This window comes from Nycticebus coucang, chromosome 11 (genome assembly GCF_027406575.1).
Source record: "Nycticebus coucang isolate mNycCou1 chromosome 11, mNycCou1.pri, whole genome shotgun sequence".
Lineage (NCBI taxonomy): Eukaryota > Metazoa > Chordata > Mammalia > Primates > Lorisidae > Nycticebus > Nycticebus coucang.
Genome location: NC_069790.1, coordinates 37,213,996 through 37,233,104, shown reverse-complemented (window position 1 = coordinate 37,233,104; position 19,109 = coordinate 37,213,996). Strand labels below are relative to the sequence as shown.

The 19,109-nt window shown below is 39.8% G+C and overlaps 1 protein-coding gene across 1 annotated transcript in view; it reads left to right on the top strand.

The window, feature by feature from the left end:
• DNAH11 (dynein axonemal heavy chain 11) overlaps positions 1-19,109 on the top strand; it is a 389,834-nt gene that overhangs the window by 248,162 nt on the left and 122,563 nt on the right. The window contains exons 56-61 of the mRNA XM_053553503.1: positions 977-1,210; positions 7,163-7,309; positions 12,944-13,057; positions 15,013-15,156; positions 15,781-15,963; positions 17,707-17,808. Of these exons, the coding sequence (XP_053409478.1) occupies positions 977-1,210; positions 7,163-7,309; positions 12,944-13,057; positions 15,013-15,156; positions 15,781-15,963; positions 17,707-17,808 (924 nt within the window). The remainder of the gene's footprint in view (positions 1-976; positions 1,211-7,162; positions 7,310-12,943; positions 13,058-15,012; positions 15,157-15,780; positions 15,964-17,706; positions 17,809-19,109) is intronic.

Sequence of the window (19,109 nt, the reverse complement as noted above, 5' to 3'; positions counted from 1 at the left end):
TTTTCACCAACAAGAATTAGCCCATCGCTCCTTGCCCCTCTGGTTGTAATATTAATGATGCAGGTTTGAAACGTTTAACTGCATCACCAGCCACTTGTGCATAATTTTCCTAAAGGTGTCTGAGCATTATTGACAACACTTTGGTAAATTATGTGTGACTTTCCTAAGAGTTGGTGTAGCTCATTTAATTCATATTAATTGATTTTTACCCTTCCTTTGATTAATTGAACCTGGTTCATCTTGTACAGAACGCAATAAATAATCATTAAAATGAGGGAGATGTGACTCCACAAATTAAAAAGTTAACTACTTCAGAAGTCGTAGAGGACAAAATGGAAAGAAGTGTGGGGAAGGGCTTCTCCAGTAGATCTTGAATGGAAGGTTGTTTGTTTTTGTGGATTTTTTCCCTCAAATTACAATAGAGATAATCTTGTATTTTTTTTTCCAGAAGAGGTAACTTTTATACCCTACCTATCCAGTTTTTATTTCATGGGTTCTCATAAAACTGTGAATTTCCCAGTTTCATCTTTTTTTTTTTTTTTTGGTGACTTTGCAGGATTGTTGCTTCTCTTTGTCTAAATTTAGTTTGAAAGCAACTCAAGAAATATTTCTTAGTGTATTGTGACTCAATTTCTCTACTTTCACTCTCACTCACTTGTTAGATAAAAATCAAGTTAGATAAAAATCAAGAAGAGCAGCTTTGTATTACGTGTTGGCTTTTGGCTTTGGTATGTAGAGCACATAAAATCCTTTGTCCTGCTTGGCAAGAAGAGAGTTAGAAAAGCTAAACGCTTTATTGTAATCGCTCTAATTTTGAGGATGTATCTTAAAATAAGTTTTCCTAGGTTCTATTGTCCTTTGTTCTGGCTTTTAGAAAAAAAAATAGTGTCTAGTTTTGTTGCTTTTTTTCTCTTGTTTTTTAATTGTGTTTTTTAACTTGAGAGGATTTTATATGGTTTGCAATGTTTGTTTTCAGCCACTGCAGAAAGATTCTATTAGCCTTTTCATGGCACACGTGCACACCACCGTAAACGAAATGAGCGCCAGGTATTACCAGAATGAGAGAAGACACAATTATACCACTCCAAAGAGTTTTCTAGAACAAATATCACTATTTAAGAACCTGTTGAAGAAGAAACAACATGAAATATCTCAGAAGAAAGAGCACTTGGTGAATGGCATCGAGAAGCTGCAGGCCACAGCCGCTCAGGTATGACCGACCTCTGCGTTACTGAGCGCAATTTAGGCTCTTTAAGAGAAAAACACATGTCCTTTTGAAGCCCTGCTTAACCCGTTTATATAAGATGCTGGCTGCTGGCTCAGCACCCGTAGCTCAGTGATCAGGGTGCCAGCCACATACACTGGGGCTGGTGGGTTCCAACCCTGCCCAGGCCTCCTAGCAATAATGATGGCTGCAACCAAAAAATAGCCGGGCATTGTGGCGGTTGCCTGTAGTCCCAGCTACTTGGGAGGCTGAGGCAAGAGAATCACTTAAGCCCAAGAGTTTGAGGTGGCTGTGAGCTGTGACACCACGGCACTCCACTAAGGGCAATGTAGTAAGACTGTCTCAAAAAAAGAAAAAAAAAGATGCTGATTGCTAAAGTTTGGTGATACAAAAAACACACTGTGACTGCTTTCCTAAGCCCAGAATGAGGTTGGCTGATTGCTCGGTCTTAGCTGGTTTGTGGATGTACCTATCTTCTTGGCCTTACCCCTTGCAAAGCAATGTGGGGGTGCTGAAAGGAACAGACAGGCAGATCCCCCTCTCCTGTCTCTGACTTCTGTGATACAAAAGGCCTGTTCTGAGAAATTCTGTCATCCTAGGATGGGATCAGTATCCTTTTAGGTCTCAGATTCTCAGCCTCCAACAAGGGCATCATTTGAGGTTTCAAAGTAGAATGCTTCTGCCTCTTTGGTCTGCTCCTTTTAGCTCCCAGCTCTCTTAAAAGTACCTGGCGTTGTCTTTGTCCTTGGTCATAAGGTCCCTGTTGTGTCAAAGAACTTCATCTCCAACTTGTAGGAGTAAATCAATAGAGAATTTGTACAGGATGTCAATCATGTATAAGTCTGTACACAGAGCCTCTCTTCCATTGTTAAAAACCAGACCAGTTTATGAAGTAGGTATTACTACTATATTTTTATGTGTGAAGCTTAAAGTGTTTAAGGCGAGAGAGCCAGTGACATTGGGGTTTGAAGCCAGATCTATATAGGCTAAAAGCCTATATGTCTCTGTGTCCTCCTGCCTGAGAGAGAGAAGTGCCAGTTTCTTGCTTTACACAGTAATGCTGGGACCTAGACTGTACTCAAACAATAAGTCGTTAAGCCTGGTAAAATTCCATGGCAGCCATTAAGCCTGAATGCTTTGGATGTAAAAGTCCAGCTTCAGTGATACGGCAAGAGGCTAATGCATGCAAGGCATGTTATTAATAAGTCTTAGGACCTGCAGGCTGTGGTATAGCAAGAGAATGAGTTTCTGCTTCCAGGTGGTCATGGGCTTGGAGACCGAAGAAATAATCTATCCCTGGCTGCGATCTTGTGACATATCGGTCTTCATGCAACAGTCTCTGTGACTGGTAACAAGAGGTTTGAATGAAAGACAGTAGAAAATTTGGAGTGTGGCCCAGCCTTTCTCTGAGCCAGAAGGGCCCTGGAGCTGAAGGAAAAATCACAATTCTCAGAAATACTGGTGGCTTTCTCAGAGTATTGTCATTGGGTCACACTCTCATGTGCTTTTCAAGAGAGTTGGGCCAGTTTGGGGCAGCCCATCTGTGCCTGGGCTAGAAATAAGCCAAGCCCCATTGAGGGAGCATACCGTGGCACCTTTGCACTGGGGGAGGTCTCTGGCCAGGTCCTTCCATCACTCTCTAGGCCAGCACACTGCTTAACTCTCTTCCCCTTAGGTTTATGTACCAAGAATGGCTGTTTGTGAAACACTGTGATCTGTGTTTGGTGAGTAGATGGACAACAACCAGGAAAGAGAAGTCTGAGTAAGGAGGTTTCCAGGACACTTGGGGTTCAAGTGAGCTAAAGAACAGTTGCTGGGAAGACCTGCAAAAAGCATGTCCATATTTATACATCTTCTCCTTCCCATTCTGAGAATGTCTGTTTTTACCCCCCACCACATACACTTTTTTTTTTTTTTTTGTAGAGACAGAGTCTTACTTTGTCACCCTTGGCAGAGTGCTGTGTTGTCACAGCTCATAGCAACCTCCAACTCCTGGCCTGAGGTTATTCTCTTGTCTCAGCCTCCTGAGTAGCTGGGGCTATAGGCGCCTGCCACAACACCAGGCTATTTTTTTGTTGCAGTTTAACTGGGGCCGGATTTGAACCCGCCACCCTTGGTATATGGGGCCAGCGCCCTACCCACTGAGCCACAGGCGCCACTCTACCCTTCCTTTTCACATGCGCCTTGTGGTACTCTTCTTCTCTTCGCCCCATTCCCTTTCCTTTCTCTTTCCCCTACCTGTCTATGCCCTTCTATCTCACTGAAATCAAGACCCTTTATGATTTTCCTAGGCATGTTGAGCCAAGAGAAGATGAGCAGGGAATGCTGTGTCACAAAGTTGTATCCCTTTGAGAGATGTCCCAAACTGCTCCTGTTGACTTTGCATCCAGAAGTGATAGTGTTGTCACCCAAACTGAGCTGTCAGTGTGGGTGAGCAGCCCTTGGCAAAGAAAAAGAAAAAGGCCTCTGCCACACTTAAAAAGTTGTCTTTGCAAATGACAAAGCTAAAAGCAAGTGGGGTGGGATCCAGCAATGGCAGCAGGTCAGACGTAGGGGAAAAGGAAAGGAGAGAGTCTGTGGTCTCTTAATAATCACCTCAGTTGTTACTGCTGAGTGGGGGTGGGGAGGGGAGAACAGGGAGAGCAAGTCTAGGGCTGCTTCAGTCTCTTTATTCCCCCGTGGGTAAAAACTGCAGACAGAAAATCTGCGAAAATAGATGAAGTCTTGATTGAAGGATTACAGGTGATTCCTTTTCATTAGGTATTTGTGCATAGAATGCTCTTAATATCAGAAGAATGGCTGGGATATTTAAGGGCTACCTGATAGGCTTAAAAATAAATTTATTTTGCAAGCTAAGTGTGATTTCCTATGTGGAGAGCTGGAGAGCCTTGATGGGGATACCTTCGTGACCAACACATACTTCACATTGGAGTGTGTGTTCTTTGCCGGCTGCCTTAAGCAACGGCACACAGAGGTTTGGGGTACCTCTCTGCGGGTAGAGAAGCCATGCGAAAACCTTAGTAATAGTCATTCTTTACATTAAAGCTGTAACCATTTTTATAGCCAAATAGCCCCTCCCTTGATGACATCTTAGGTCATCACAGATAGACATAATGACCTTTCTTCATAGCTAAAGCCTCACTTCAGGGTTTGAGTCACTTTAAATAGCTCAGAAATAATAGCTTCCTTAGAAACTAGAATTAGAGCTTAAAATAACATAGTTTCCTTCTAGTCTCCTGGATGGCTTTTTTGTTGTTCTGCTATCTTTTTAGTTTGAAATGATTATCTATTCAGAGGAAGTTGTGAACTGTAGCACAGAGAAGTCCATGTCACATATATGTATATTTTTTATAGATAGAGTCTCATTTTGTCACCCTCCATAGAGTGCTGTGGCATCACAGCTCACAGCAACCTCCAGCTCTTGGGCTTAGGGGATTTTCTTGCCTCAGCCTCCCGAGTAGCTGGGACTACAGGCACCTGCCACAACACCCAGCTATTTTTTTTTGTTGTTGTTGTTGCAGTTTGGCAGAGGCAGGGTTCAAACCCGCCACCCTTGGTATATGGGGCCAGTGCCCTACTCACTGAGCCACAGGTGCCACCCCCGTGTCACATCTTATAGCTCCACTGGTAGCATCTTGCATAACTATAGTACAAGGTCAAAGCTGGGAAGGTGGCGTTGGTGTAATCCACAGACCTTATTCAGATTTCCAGTTTTACTTGTATGTGTGTGTGTGTCTAATGCTGTGCAATTGTATCACACGTGTAGGTCTGGTTACTCACTGCCATAGTCAAGATGCAGCACAATCCCATCAACGTGAGGGCGCCTCGTGGTGCCATTTGATAACCACCCCCACCCTCATTCCACCCCGAATCCCTAGTTTCTGGCCACCACTGCTCTTACTTTCCATTTCTATAATCTTCTTATTTCAAGAATGTTACATAAATGGAGTCAAGCAATATGTAACCTTTGGATAATGGCTGTCTTTACTCAGCATGATCCTCTTGCGATCCACCCAAGTTACTGGATGTATCAAGAATGTGTCCTTTTTAAATTCTTGAGTAGTATTCTACAGTATAAATATAGTATAGGTTGTTTAACTATTCAACTACTGAACAACATCTAGGTTATTTCTGGGTTTGGGCTACATATAAAGCTGTTATGTGTGTGCCCGTAGCTCAATGTTTAGGGCGCCAGCCACACGCACCAGGGCTGGTGAGTTAGAACCCAGCCGGGGCCTGCTAAACAAACAAACAAAATAGCCAGGTGTTGTGGTGGACACCTGTAGTCCCAGGTACTCAGGAGGCTGAGGCAAGAAAACTGCTTAAGCCCAAGAGTTTGAGGTTGCTTTGAGCTATGACGCCATGGCACTCTACCAAGGGCGACAAAGTGAGACTCTGTCTCAATAAAAGAAAAAAAAAAAAAAGCTGTTATAAACTGTTCATGTTCAGTTCCTATGTGAATATAAATGTATTTCCCTGGACAAACAACCAAGAGTGAAGTTATTGAATTGTATGATAATTGCATGTTTATATTTATAATAAACAGGGAGAGATCTAATTTCTCAGCTTCCTTGCCAGAATTTGGTGTTATTTTGGTGCAACTTATATTTTAACAATTCTAATAGGCATATAGTGATGTGGTGGTTTTATTTGCATTTTCTTAATGGCTGATTCTCTTGACTGTGGCCTGATATATAACTAGTTTCACATGACTAAAAAGAATAGACAAGCAAACCTCACTGTAAAAGATTACCCTGGATTCAGAGAGAGGATAAAAAATTGGTCTTAGTACAAGTAACAGTCATAGTAGTAATCCTGCTTTCTAGATGGATTGTAAATAAACTGGGTTGAGTGGGGATTACATGATTACTACTGTAGTAACGGATGTGGTTCCACAAGGTAAAACCATTGACATGTCTTTAACAATTGAGTCAAACTCATGGTTTCGATCACTCTTTAGTTTAGTGATTTTTTTTTTAGTGACATTTATTCTTATAGAAAATAAATGGAATGGTGATTACCAAGATATATACATAGAGAGCTGCTTTCTAATATAGCTGAGAGCCAAGTCATATTTTCTCTCTAGCACTTCACTTTTGCTTTTATTTACATGATCTTCAAACTTGGGAACCTAGTGGTACCATCTGAACCTAATGGAATCCCAACTAAAAAATGAGCAAACTTCTTTTTATCAGATGAAGACTGTGTTCCCCAAGCTCTGAGGGAGGCTACTCAGTGGTGGACGGTGGGAGACGCACGTTTACAACACTCTCTGTACTGTGGGACACATCATACCGATCCCCACAGAACACGTATAATTTGCCATGTTAGGAGGTATTAATTGAATGTTGGGTTAGCTGTACGATCATGAATTAAATTTCATATGAGGTGAAAAAAGAATCAAGAGGGGCATTTTATGTTTTACGGGAAGACATTAGACCTGGCAGTGGCCATTTCAATACACAACCATTTTATCTGCAAACAGTCAAGGAGTATTCCTGCCTTCAGTTTACCTGCGTCCTCCTGCAGTCTGGTGTTGGAGAGTCTGAGGTATGAACCTTCCAGCCCATCACCAAGCATGTCTTCCCATGGCCTCTGCTGCCCAGGATGGGAAGGGAGAGGGGCATGGAAGGGCGGGTGTATGCTCTTGGTGTTTCCCTGCCTGCACCGATTGAGTAGGAAGAGAAACTTCTAGTTGGTGCTGGTACTGACACAATGATTCTATATCCTGGAAAACCATTGGAAAATATTCTGTTCATTCGCATGTGGAAAAAAAATACAACTGCATTTTTGCAGTTGAGACTATAGTTAAATCAGGGTAGAAACAGATGCAAGATACAAGTTGTTAGGGATCCCGGAATCATTCTCAACAGTAAGCCATGTGGGATTTGTCATTACCAACACAATTTTACTTCAGAATAATGTCTTTTCCTTTAGGTGGGAGATCTGAAAGCGAGACTTGCCTCTCAAGAAGCCGAGTTGCAGCTGAGAAATCAGGATACAGAAGCACTGATCTCAAAGATCGGGCTTCAGACGGAGAAAGTGAGCCGGGAAAAGGCCATCGCCGATGCGGAGGAGCGAAAGGTCAGGCTAATTCCACCATTCAGGGGGCTGAGCTATATTTAGCACAAAATAAACCTTTGTAGGTGAACAATTTTGAACAACTTCCTCTCCAGGGAGCATAAAGTCTAAAGAATTATTATAGTTACACATGTAACAGCATTCCACACCGTGATTACCACTTGACCTTTCTTTACATTATGCATTTCCCCAACCTTTTAGCTCTTTAATGATATGAAAGAACAATAAATACTGAGCTCATTCAAGCATATAATGGATGTGGATCTTGAACATCAGGCCTATTTGTAATACAGTAAAGGTCAGGAAGTCAGCTCTGAGGTTTCTAAAGGTTTTCAGTTTTTAGGCAAATTGAACAACTCAATTGTTAACAAAGCCCATTTCGTCACTTTGCAAGATGGTTTTCAAATTTTGCATTTTAATAATACAACTGGAGTTTATTATTAAGTCCTAAGCTAAATTTATTCTTTTGTGATTTGAATGAGGTTCTGGCATTCTGTATTATGTTTGATTGTTGGAAATAATTACTTTTAAGATTAGGTAGATTCTGCTTTCTTTCTACTCAGGTTTCTAGCAATTCTGAAATAAATACAACTCTTTTACCTTCTTTTTATTTTTAACCAAAACTTCAGTTACAAATGGAAGATATTATTTTATGTATCTTATTTCCCAAAAGAAAGAACACATTAAACAGATAATAAATATTTGTTTAAAAATTCAATGAAAAAATGTATGAGGTAAAAATTTCTTAATTTAGACAAAAGATCATAATCAATAAAATAAAAAATAATTAGCAAAAAAACATGAGTTGCTAACATTCTCATTGCCATTGAATCAGTAGCCATTATGTCATTATTCTTGTATTTTAGGGTGCCAGAAAATATTTGAGTTTTTCCAATGGGGTTGCCAGTCATCCATAGACAGTGGATGGTTTTTCTTTTTTTCCTAATGTGTATTGTGTATTTTTTCTTTATCTCACAAAACTGAAGACTTACTGAAAATCAAAATTCTAAGCAAACAGGTTTAAAAATAAGATCCAGCATATTTAAACATGGAGATAAAGCACATTTGGCATGGCCAGTGGGCGTATATGATAATTCCTGTTTCTGGTGGGGGTAGATGTTTCCATTGAGATAAGTAGAGACTATCCTTAAAAGTATATTATTATATTAAGCAATTAGGTATCACACATGGTGTGACTATCATAACTTAATTTCACCTAGGGCATATTTTCCAGGTGTTACCTAAGTGTGTGATGTTCCGGTAATTATTATATCATTACCTATCACCACAAATATGTTTTAGAGATCTTAATATATAACAGATACTCTGAGGATATTTTTACATGTGGATGCCTATGGCAAATTTTTTCTTATTTGGGGGGACAGTTTTCAGCAAATTAGGACTCCTCTGACAGGTGTAGTGAAGTTCATCAAACACAAAAAAGACACATACTATTTTTATTTTTAATCCATACCAGGAAATAAAAATAATATTTATAAACATTTTTATCTCATCCATGGAGCTCTCAATTTAATTATAAATAACAAATACTAACTGAACACTCATTTTTTTTTTTTTTTTTTGCCCAGCACTATTCTAAGGTATTGGGGATATTTGACAAGCCAAGTGGCCTCATGTAGTTGACCTTGTAAAGGAAAAGACTGATAGGAGACAAGTAACACATTGAGAAACAAGTGCACCTCTACCTCTGTCTGGTAAAGCAGAAATCTGGAGACAATCCTGTCCTTGGATACCCCAGAAATTCTTTGGTATGAGTTAGTGATAAGTGCTCTGATGAAAATCAGATAGAGAGATGTGATGGTATAAGGAGTTATGTGGAATTCAGTGATCATGGAAGGAAGGTCTATTTGTAATTAGACTACCTTTCATAAATTAATCCATGCTGTGGGCTCCCATCTGTGATATATTCAGCGGTGTGCTAGGTACTAGGCTATACATGCTGTACTAAAGGGAATGGATACAGACTCTCTCTGATCCCATGAAATTCAGGTCTCAAAGCTTAATAGATGAATAGTAATTAAAAAGTACTGCTATGTGTCTCACGAAGTATATTGCCATATTTAAGATGACTAAGCAAGTGTTGGGGTTTAGAGACTGCCTTGCTGTGTGTCCTGACAGCTAGGTTAAAATCACAGCTTCAAATTTACATTAATAAAATAAACCAGGGCCACTCAAACCACTGGAACATTGCCAGCAATGACTTCAAGCAACACAAGCACCATTTAGCCTAAGAAAATCGGTTCTTCCATCTCTGCTTAACTTCTCAGACCAACTTCTAAAATTCTAAGAATTCTACAATCACTTCTCAAATTACACTCTCCCTTAAATGGACTATAATCCTCATGAGTAGACATACCTTCTAAATTAAATTGTTAATATAATACCTTCCAAAGTTGCACATCCTCCTTGATTCTGAATGGCTGTCAGTTATTGTGTGTGTTTCTTTTCTAAATATGGGTAGGTTTGGGTTTTGGAGGACCATCAGGGATTTTCTCACATCTGAAGCCTGGTGAGAACAGTATACCAGTTTTCTGGGGCTGTGATAACAAAATACTACAGATTGGGAGGCTCAACAACAGGAAATTATTTTCTCACAGTTCTGGAGGCTGCAAGTCCAAGATCAAGGGGTCAGTAGGTTTGGTTTCTTCTAAGACCTCTTTTCCGTGGCTTATAAGCAGCTGGACTTTTCCTGTGTCCTCACATGATCTTTCCCTGTGAACACTCATCCCTGTGTCCAAAATTCTTGTGTGGACATAAGTCAGCTTGAATTCGGACCTACCTAATGATGTCAGTTTAACTTAGTCACCTCTCCAAAGGCCCTGTCTCCAAATACAGGCATGTTCTAGGTCCTGGGGCATTAGGACTTCAATATATTCATTTTGAGTGAACATTACTTAGCTCATACTAAGCATTTATTGGGACTTTATTGTTTTCTGTGATCACCACTAAATCTTACGAACATCTGCAAGGAGCTGTTGACTAATAGAAGGCAGAGAATTTTTTGTGCACCCAGGGATGGGGCTATCTCCAAGTCCCTGCTTTAACACATCATGGTAGAGGGAAAGCACACAAAGGGGACGATCTGCATACCTCTTTCCCCTCTGTAGGTTCAGACTTGCTGACCACCACCCAGGAGCCATAGTGCAGAGGAAATTGCACCCTGTGGCTCCCCATGTCACTGAAATATACAGAGTTTTTACTCCCCTAGTATCGTTACCTCTCAGGGTAAGAGACATTGGGAATGGGAAATAAGCTGTCCAATCTAGAATAACTTCTTCTTTTGTGTTTGTTGGGTTTTATATAATGTTTAAGATTGCTTTGTTTGTAATAGTTGCCCAAAGGGGAAAAAAAAAACCACTTCAATAATAACAAATAAAAGAGTCAGAAAGGAGAAGAGTAGCAACTCCCAAGCTGACAGAAATAGCACTTAAAAGAAATACTCTTGGGCGGTGCCTGTGGCTCAAGGAGTAGGGCGCCGGTCCCATATGCCAGAGGTGGCAGGTTCAAACCTAGCCCCGGCCAAAAAAAAAAAAAAAAAGAAATACTCTTTAAGGTTTTACCCAGTCTAAAAATCTATGATCCTGAAATGATTTTAAGATGATGTTATTTTAAATGGCAACACACAGCATTTGTAGAATGACTATATCCTTATGGAAAATAGGTAAACCTGAAGTAATAACTCACCTACACTCTCTTTCATTGGAAATGATATTCTCTAACACACTGAAAATGTAGTATTAGAATTTTCATGGTCCCTTTCTGGCAGAATTTGAGGGTTATGGTTTTGGAGAGGTCTCAGTAAGCATGCAGCGTTTTCTTATTTACATTAACAGTAGCTGTGTGTGTGTTAGCAGGAGGCCCCATATCTACCCTGAACCAATTATGTTCATAAAAGGTGCAGTACACAGCAAAATAATGGTTAATCAGGAGCAGGGTAATTAAGGGTAATAAAGCTGTAGTAGACAACATAATTTGTTGTGAGCAGTGTTTAATTTTATGGTATGGTTAAACCTGTTCATTCCAAACACATCTGAAGAAATACACTTTTGTTCACACTTTAAATTCCACAATCACTGTCACCACAGGAACTACCCCGGGGTGAGGAGATCGTGGTGCCCAGTGCCACCGCTTTGAAACTCAAATTTTCTGCTAAGGACTAAAAATTCAGTCTTTCTGATCATTCAAATCCTATAGGTATCCGAAGAGGAGGCGGGTAACCTCCCCACTGCTTCTCATTTTGTTTTGTTTCACGTTTATCAACACAGCTTCCATTTATCCCAGTGTTTTGCGACTTTTTTTAGCTCACGGCACACTCGAACCTATAGTTAAACTTTCATGGCACACTTAAATTATGCTTATCCAAAAAAGATTTAAAAAAGAATGTACTTACTATGCTTCAAACTTCTTTTGAAAATAATTTAATCTTTAAAATTTTTCGTGGCATACCTAAGATCCTTTCCCGTCATACCAGGGTGCCGTGACTCAGCAGTTGAGAATCACTGGTCTATCATGTTGTACTTTACGTCAGGAGGCTGATGCAGCCACCTCTTTGGCCTATGAAGAGGTGCCACTGGACCCGCAGTGGGATAACAGGCATCAATATTATTGTTCCCTTAGCAGAGATAGAGCTGACCTCTTGCATCTATGGTTTCTTACCAGGTCCTTGGAGAAACCAGCAATTAGTCATTATAAAAAGTACTGTCCATGGTTAAGCATCCAATCCATGATTATAGAATAGAATATTCTAACCAGATGAACAAAAGAGCTTCAAATCTGTTCTTAAGGAATAGCCAAAATGATGAATTAATACCTTATGCAACCATCTGGTTGGAACCAGAGATCATTCTCCTTAGTGTCTTAAGAATGCAAAAACAAACACTATATGTACTCACTAGTAAATCAGAACTAAGTGATGAGCACACGTGTGCACAGAGGGAAGTAAAAGTCAGTGGGAATCAACCAGGAGGGAGGGGAGAGGAGCAGAGGGTCAAAAACCTACCTCATGTAACTGTGAACATTATGTGGATGACGGGCACACCTATTGCTGGGGCTGAAGCATAAAAGAGATCCATGTAAGCTAAAAGATTTGTGCCCCCTGAATATTTTAAACTTAAAAATCTCCCAAAATATGTAAGATGTTAAAACACATATAATAATAGACACTGGGTTCCTGAGAGAGAAAGAAAAGAAGAAAAAGCCAACGTAGCTTCTAAGCAACATTAGAGAATTCTAGCCAAGTGACTGACTTAGCCTGGATTTTCACTTTTCCAGGACTCTCTAAAAAAGAAAATTGAAGGACAGAGAAATCACTTAATCTTGCTGTTATTATTAACTGCTTTTATCTTAATTTAGAATTAAATCAGGTAAAGCCCTTAGAGCATTTCGATGCTTGAATTCATTTGTGTTGGGATTTGTCATTGTGTTTTTTGTACATTTACAAAACTTAGTATACATACTATTCCCAGAGGAAAAGTAGTCTTTATAACAAATTCCTCACACCTGCTCCAAGTAGAGACATGAAATATTTAACAGTGTGTCTGAGTCAATCTCCTGTTTTCCAGTAGGGAAATCTAAGATAATAATGTGTGGGTTTGTGTGCTTTTCCTCTCTAATTAGGTAACAGCCATTCAGACTGAAGTGTCTCAGAAGCAGAGAGAATGTGAGGCCAACTTAGTCAAGGCTGAGCCTGCGCTGGTGGCTGCTACAGCTGCACTCAATACACTCAACAGGGTAAAGATGATTTCATGGTTCATACACAGATTTCCTCAAAATAATATTTAAAGGTTGTTAGAGTTTGTATAAGCTGAGAGTTTAGCCCATGCAACCACAAGGGTTTTTTTCCTTTTTTTTAAAGAGAAGAAAGACCTACAAAATGTTAAAGTTGAAACAGACTCTTGAGGTCATCATTCTAGTTCAACTTCTTTTCCTATCCAGGACTCTGTAAACACTATGAGATTGATATTCTTATGAAAAGCAATTAGATGGTTAGCAACTGGATTTGGCCCAAGTCCAGTTTTTCATAGCTTGAGTTGCTTTGAGAACGAAGCAAGGAGTTCTTTATTTTCTCTGGAATGTAAAGAGTAGCACTGATGAGAGACCCTTGCAGAAAGCACAGTGGGAACAAAGATACCTAAGTCTGGTCCCCACCATTCCTTCTAGCTTTACAGAGTCAGGAAAATCACGTTGAGTTTTCAGATTCCCATAAAAGGGAATCTGTATTCATCACAAGCATATTGTAAGGACAAATGAAATTATGAGCAATGCTATATTAAGAGCCTGTAGCTAATCTTGCCCTTCTTCCAGCCTATAGGAGAAATCCCGGGAATTCACCAGGCAGGACGTTCTTATAATTCAACTTCTAAGAATTTTCACTGCTATTCAAAGAAATTACTCTATTCCTTTTCTAAGTGTTTTTTTTAAAGAAAATAATTTTGATCGTAAGCAAAGAATTACCTACATGGATGTTTCTTATAGTATTTCCATAAAACTGAAAAATTTAAAACAATATAAATATGCCATGATGGAAGATTGTTTATTATACGTTCAAATATTCTGCTGCCATTAAAATGATATTGTTGATTACTGGTTAGCAACATGAGAAAATGTTCATGATCTATGGAATGGATGAAGCAGATTATACATGTAAAATAGGGTAACGACTACTGTTTTTGGTAAAAAATATTCATGTGCATAGAGAAAGATTAGGAAAAAAAGAATAACTGATTATCTCTAGTAATAGAATGTTTATTTTCTTCTTTATTTTTCTCTAAATTTGTAAATTTTCTCTAAATACACTTTACCCGAACAAAATAAATTAATATCATTTAAAATACAAAGCTGAGTATATCTATAAATGGTGAAAGAATCTCCGTTAGCTAGCTCTCGGTTATCATTAGCATGTTTTAAGTCTTTGTTTTTGCTCTGACGTTCACACCCTTTCTATTCTTTGCCATCATTTACCAAATACACAGGCAGTTTCTGACAAGGGAGCAGAATCAAGATTAACATTTGACAAAGTTGTATGTTGCACATAGATATCGCAAGAAATGAGCTGATCAGTTGTTTTCACTTTTTAAATTATGTGCCGTGAACCTGTATGTATTTCTTAAGTGTTCTAATTCCTGCCCCAAGGATATTGTGATTTATATCTTTAATTTTGTCTATTGGGCAAATCAGTGCTCTGCCTTGAGGGGATTAAGGAGTAGAGAAGAAGGTTCAGCATACTTTGGTGCCCCCCAGTTGAGATTTCCTGCCATGTAATAGAAAATGTCTCTTACTTGGGTAAGACAGAAAAATAAAACTAAGAGACACCAAACCAAAGGATTCTCTTTCTGGGAGGGATCTGCTTGAAATACAAATATATTACATAGCAAGATAGAACCCAGAAATAGCTTACAACCTATATGTGTATAACATTTCCTGTCTTCAGTGAGTAGGACTGGTATACCAGATGGATAATTTTTCTTGGAGGCAAGAAAAAATAGTAAGGTTTCCAGAATATGTGTGACGTGGTAAGCAAGAAATGAACCTCCTAGGTCTGAAGGAGAGTTCCTGGGCAACAAAGGACTGCCAAGGGGAGACCTTTGGTGTTACAAGGAGAGGTGGGAGGCCACTAAAAAGACCTGCCTGGCAACCGAGCAGTGCCGCTTCACCCCTGGCTGATCTGAGTATGTGCTCTTCTTAAGGTCAACCTCACTGAGCTGAAAGCTTTTCCCAACCCCCCAAACGCAGTCACCAATGTCACTGCAGCCGTGATGGTCCTTCTGGCTCCTCGGGGCAGAGTGCCCAAAGACCGAAGTTGGAAAGCAGCTAAAGTCTTCATGGGAAAGGTATCAGCCAACCTGGCGAGATGAAAATCCCAACAATTTCCATGCCGTTTTCAGTACTGTGTTTGTGCTTGATAGCAAGAAATGTTCAAGTTGAAAGAAATCATCTTCACAGTTGCTAATGTGATGTGCTGTATGTTCTCAAGACTTAGTTTTTGTGTGCCAAGTTGGAGGTGAGCTTGGGGTTATGGCATACCTAAGTCAATGCCAGCAGCAGGTGGAAGGCTGCTAATTATTTGCAAAATTATGAAAGCATTTAAGTGTAGGAGGGAGGAAATTACATGGATTTCTTAGGCTGGAAAAATGTTACTAATGTACAAGAAGGTGAAGCAAAGGGGCTTTTTGGTATGTTTTGCTTTTTCTTTTATGCTTTTCTTTTCTTCAAAATGTGAATACCTCCTGTGCCGGGATTGAATATTTTACCCTGGGATAGAAGAGGTTTTAAAAGTGTCCATTGCTAATTCTAACTTCATACTATAAAGACTGAAAAAGTCAAACAGTAGGATAAATGCAGCTTGCCAATTTTGCTTTTGTAATGTGAGTCCTAAAAGCTGATTTTAACTTTTGATCTTGGAATTTTCTCCACAGCCAAATGGGTTCATTGCAATAAATCTTTTTGCTTTGCAGGTTGATGATTTTTTGCAAGCGTTAATTAACTATGACAAAGAGCACATTCCAGAGAACTGTCTGAAAGTGGTGAATGAACAGTATTTGAAAGACCCAGAGTTTAATCCAAACCTGATTCGGACCAAATCCTTTGCAGCAGCTGGTCTCTGTGCCTGGGTCATCAACATCATTAAATTCTATGAGGTACTTGTCCTAATCTGAAGGTCTGCAGATGTTAATCCACAGAGGGCCATAAATGTATTAAGTTCTAGGTCAGCAAAAAGAGTGAACTAATTTGATATTTAGTTCTCCAAAGAAGGATATGTAGTTCTAAGAATAAGACGTGAATGTGTGAGAGTAAACAATTCAATACAGGAGAATATTTGAAATGTTATCTTCTGGGGGGAGTAGAGTGATTAGGTTAAATGAAAGAGCAGTAATTAGATGAAAACTTGTTACATATATGAATTATATTTATTTACATTTAAATATTCAATTTATGTTGGCTTGAAACCACTACAAATCTGAATTTGCATTGTATTAAAGGTAATCCCTGCCTGTTTATTTTTGCCTGTATATTATCAAATCTAAATTTGCACTTTGGAGCAGTAGAGATTAGCATTTCCTTTAGTCACTTATTTATCAAGTATTTATTGTCTGCCAACTATGTCCCAAACACTTGGTCGAGTACTGGATATAAAAGGTGAGCAGTTTATGGTACTCAACTCTGAAGAACTCTCATTTTTGTCTTGAAGGGTTGTATGTTATATTCAAATATGCAATTACCAAGAAAAAGCTAATTAAAATCAATGCTACTCCCAAAATGATTTTCAGAAAAACAGGTATATCCTTTATACTGTAAGGTCCAGGGGAATAGGACTCTCTGGCTCTTTCTCTCTTTAGTGGAAATCTTTATAGAGGAAGAGTGTAGACAGGGGGCAGTCAGTGTGTGTCCTCGGTCCATAAGGAAGTGCCTGGGCCCTGTGTTCTCAGACCCTGAATGAAAAGACAAGATGGGGCTAGATTGCACTGGGGCTGTGCTATTTTGCTATAACAGAGAAAATAAAATTTAATTTCCTTCCTCTCTTTCCCTCAAAAGAAAAATGTATCCACCCAAATGCTCAAACCATCCATTCAAGCGGACAGTGGTGGCTCACACCTGTAATCCTAGCACTCTGTGAGGTCAAGGCGAGAGGATTGCCTGAGCTCAGGAGTTTGAGACCAGCTGGAGCAAGAGCCAGACCCCGTCTCTACTAAAAATAGAAAAAAAAAAAAAAAAAAACCTAACCAGGCATGGTGGTGCACACCTATACTCCCAGCCCCTCCAGAGGCTGAGGCAAGAGGATTGCTTGAGCCCAAAAAATTTGAGGTTGCTGTGAGCTATGATCTCCAGCACTCTACCCAAAGCAACAGAGTGAGACTCTGTATCAAAAAAATTTTTAAAGAAATTTAAAAATCCATTCACAGAACCTGCACTGGAGGTGGTGAGGAATCTGGAAAAGGAAGTGAAAATGTGGTTAATCTTGTGTGAGGGCATCTCTCACTGTCCTTTCTGCATTCAGAGAATCTTTCTGCTCTTATTTTCTGCCTTGAAGGCTAGACCTGATCTCAATGGTAGCTATAGTTCTTGCACTGTGCAATTTCTAATGATAGGAGAATTATCTTCATAATTTATGACAAGCCAACTTTAGTTTCTTAGTGGCAACTGACCTAAATAGCATTTTATGCAAGTACTGGTAATGCGAAGGTCCAGGGTGAATAAGTGATTCGAGAGAACATGGAAGGCTGTGTGGTTGTTGCTCTGCTTTTAGGTGGGACCATGGCTAAGAGACAGCCAACAGCTTACAGGTGCATTAGAGATTCTGTCTGACTGTAAAGCTTCCAGCCTCAGTAGGACTGAATGATCACTTATCCTCTTTGCATCTTTATTATTACACGAATTTTCAGGTCTACTGTGATGTGGAGCCCAAACGCCAAGCATTAGCCCAAGCAAACTTGGAATTGGCTGCAGCTACTGAAAAACTAGAGGCCATCAGGAAGAAGCTTGTGGTGAGTGCAGACTCTAACCTGAAGAAGTTCCCACAACGTGGCCCCTGCCTCCACCTTACCACCTTCTGAAAGGGCCGTCTCTGAGCCCTACCAAAGAGGAATTTGATCTTTCATGAGAGTATTTGTTTATACACTCACCAAGTAGGTATTTCTCATCTGCTGTATACTAGACACTGAGCTGGAAAAGTGCAAACGTTCATGGTTTCTGTTAAGAAACATTCACAGTCTGATAGGAGAACGAGAAGCTCAGTGCGTCGTGATTACAGGCAAGGCGCACGGCTTCTGGGGCCAGACTTCCTACTTACTGTTTCACCCTGCATAAGTTAATTAACTTTTGGAGCCTTTGTTTTCTCATCTGTGGAATAGGTATTATAATAGCATCCACTTCTTACGTAGAACTGTGAGGAGTAAACCCAAGTATCTTCCCCAAAGAAAATCAGGCTGTTATCACTCAAAGAAGGCAGACTAGATGTTGGGTAGCACAGGCCCACCTTGGGACAGAGCTGTTCTTTGGGGAATAATCTCCCCTTATTGGACATATTCAGGTGGGCCTTTTAACAGGAATGCCCAAAGGGTTCTCTTACAGCATGGATAACTTCAGCACTTCTCACGAGAGTGCACTCCCTCTTACCTTATCTGCTCCTAACAGGCCTTCCTGACCACCACTCCCTGCCCAGATGGCCTGCTCATTCTTCTTCTCTGCAGAACGAAACAGGAAAACCAAAAAAGTACGAGCCTAGAGAAATTCGAGTACCAAGCATATTGTTCAATAAGTACCTAGTAACCAGTGTAAGAAAGGTGAACGAAACTGCAGATTTAGACAAGTTTAGGATAAATGTATTAATTTTATAACAATGGTCTTCATTTAGTGGTTGGAACTCCTTCGGCCAACTTGACTAAACTTTTAGGAAACTGTTGTCATCTGCTGTTAAAAGCCTCATATAAATATTAGAAGCCATTTAATGTTCTTAGGAAAAGCAAGGGCACTCAAAACGAGCATGTAATTAATCACAAAGTTAAGACTTTCTGCGGTTGCAGAATTAGTAATCTTTTGGATGTAGCCTGCAACCAGCTGAAAAGAATTGTTCACACCAGTCATTTCAAGAGACCCACCATCTAACAGAGGTTCACATGTCAGGAAGCCTCAGATCTAAGTTCTTAAATGCAGAGGAAAGCAGGACAAAGTAATAATCAAAATGGCTTTATAATTAATGGGTCTTCTTCAACCTCCTACCAAGAATGGCTTTCCAGAGAGCAGGTATTAATACTACAGAGCCTCTGACAATAAGTCCCATCAAGGT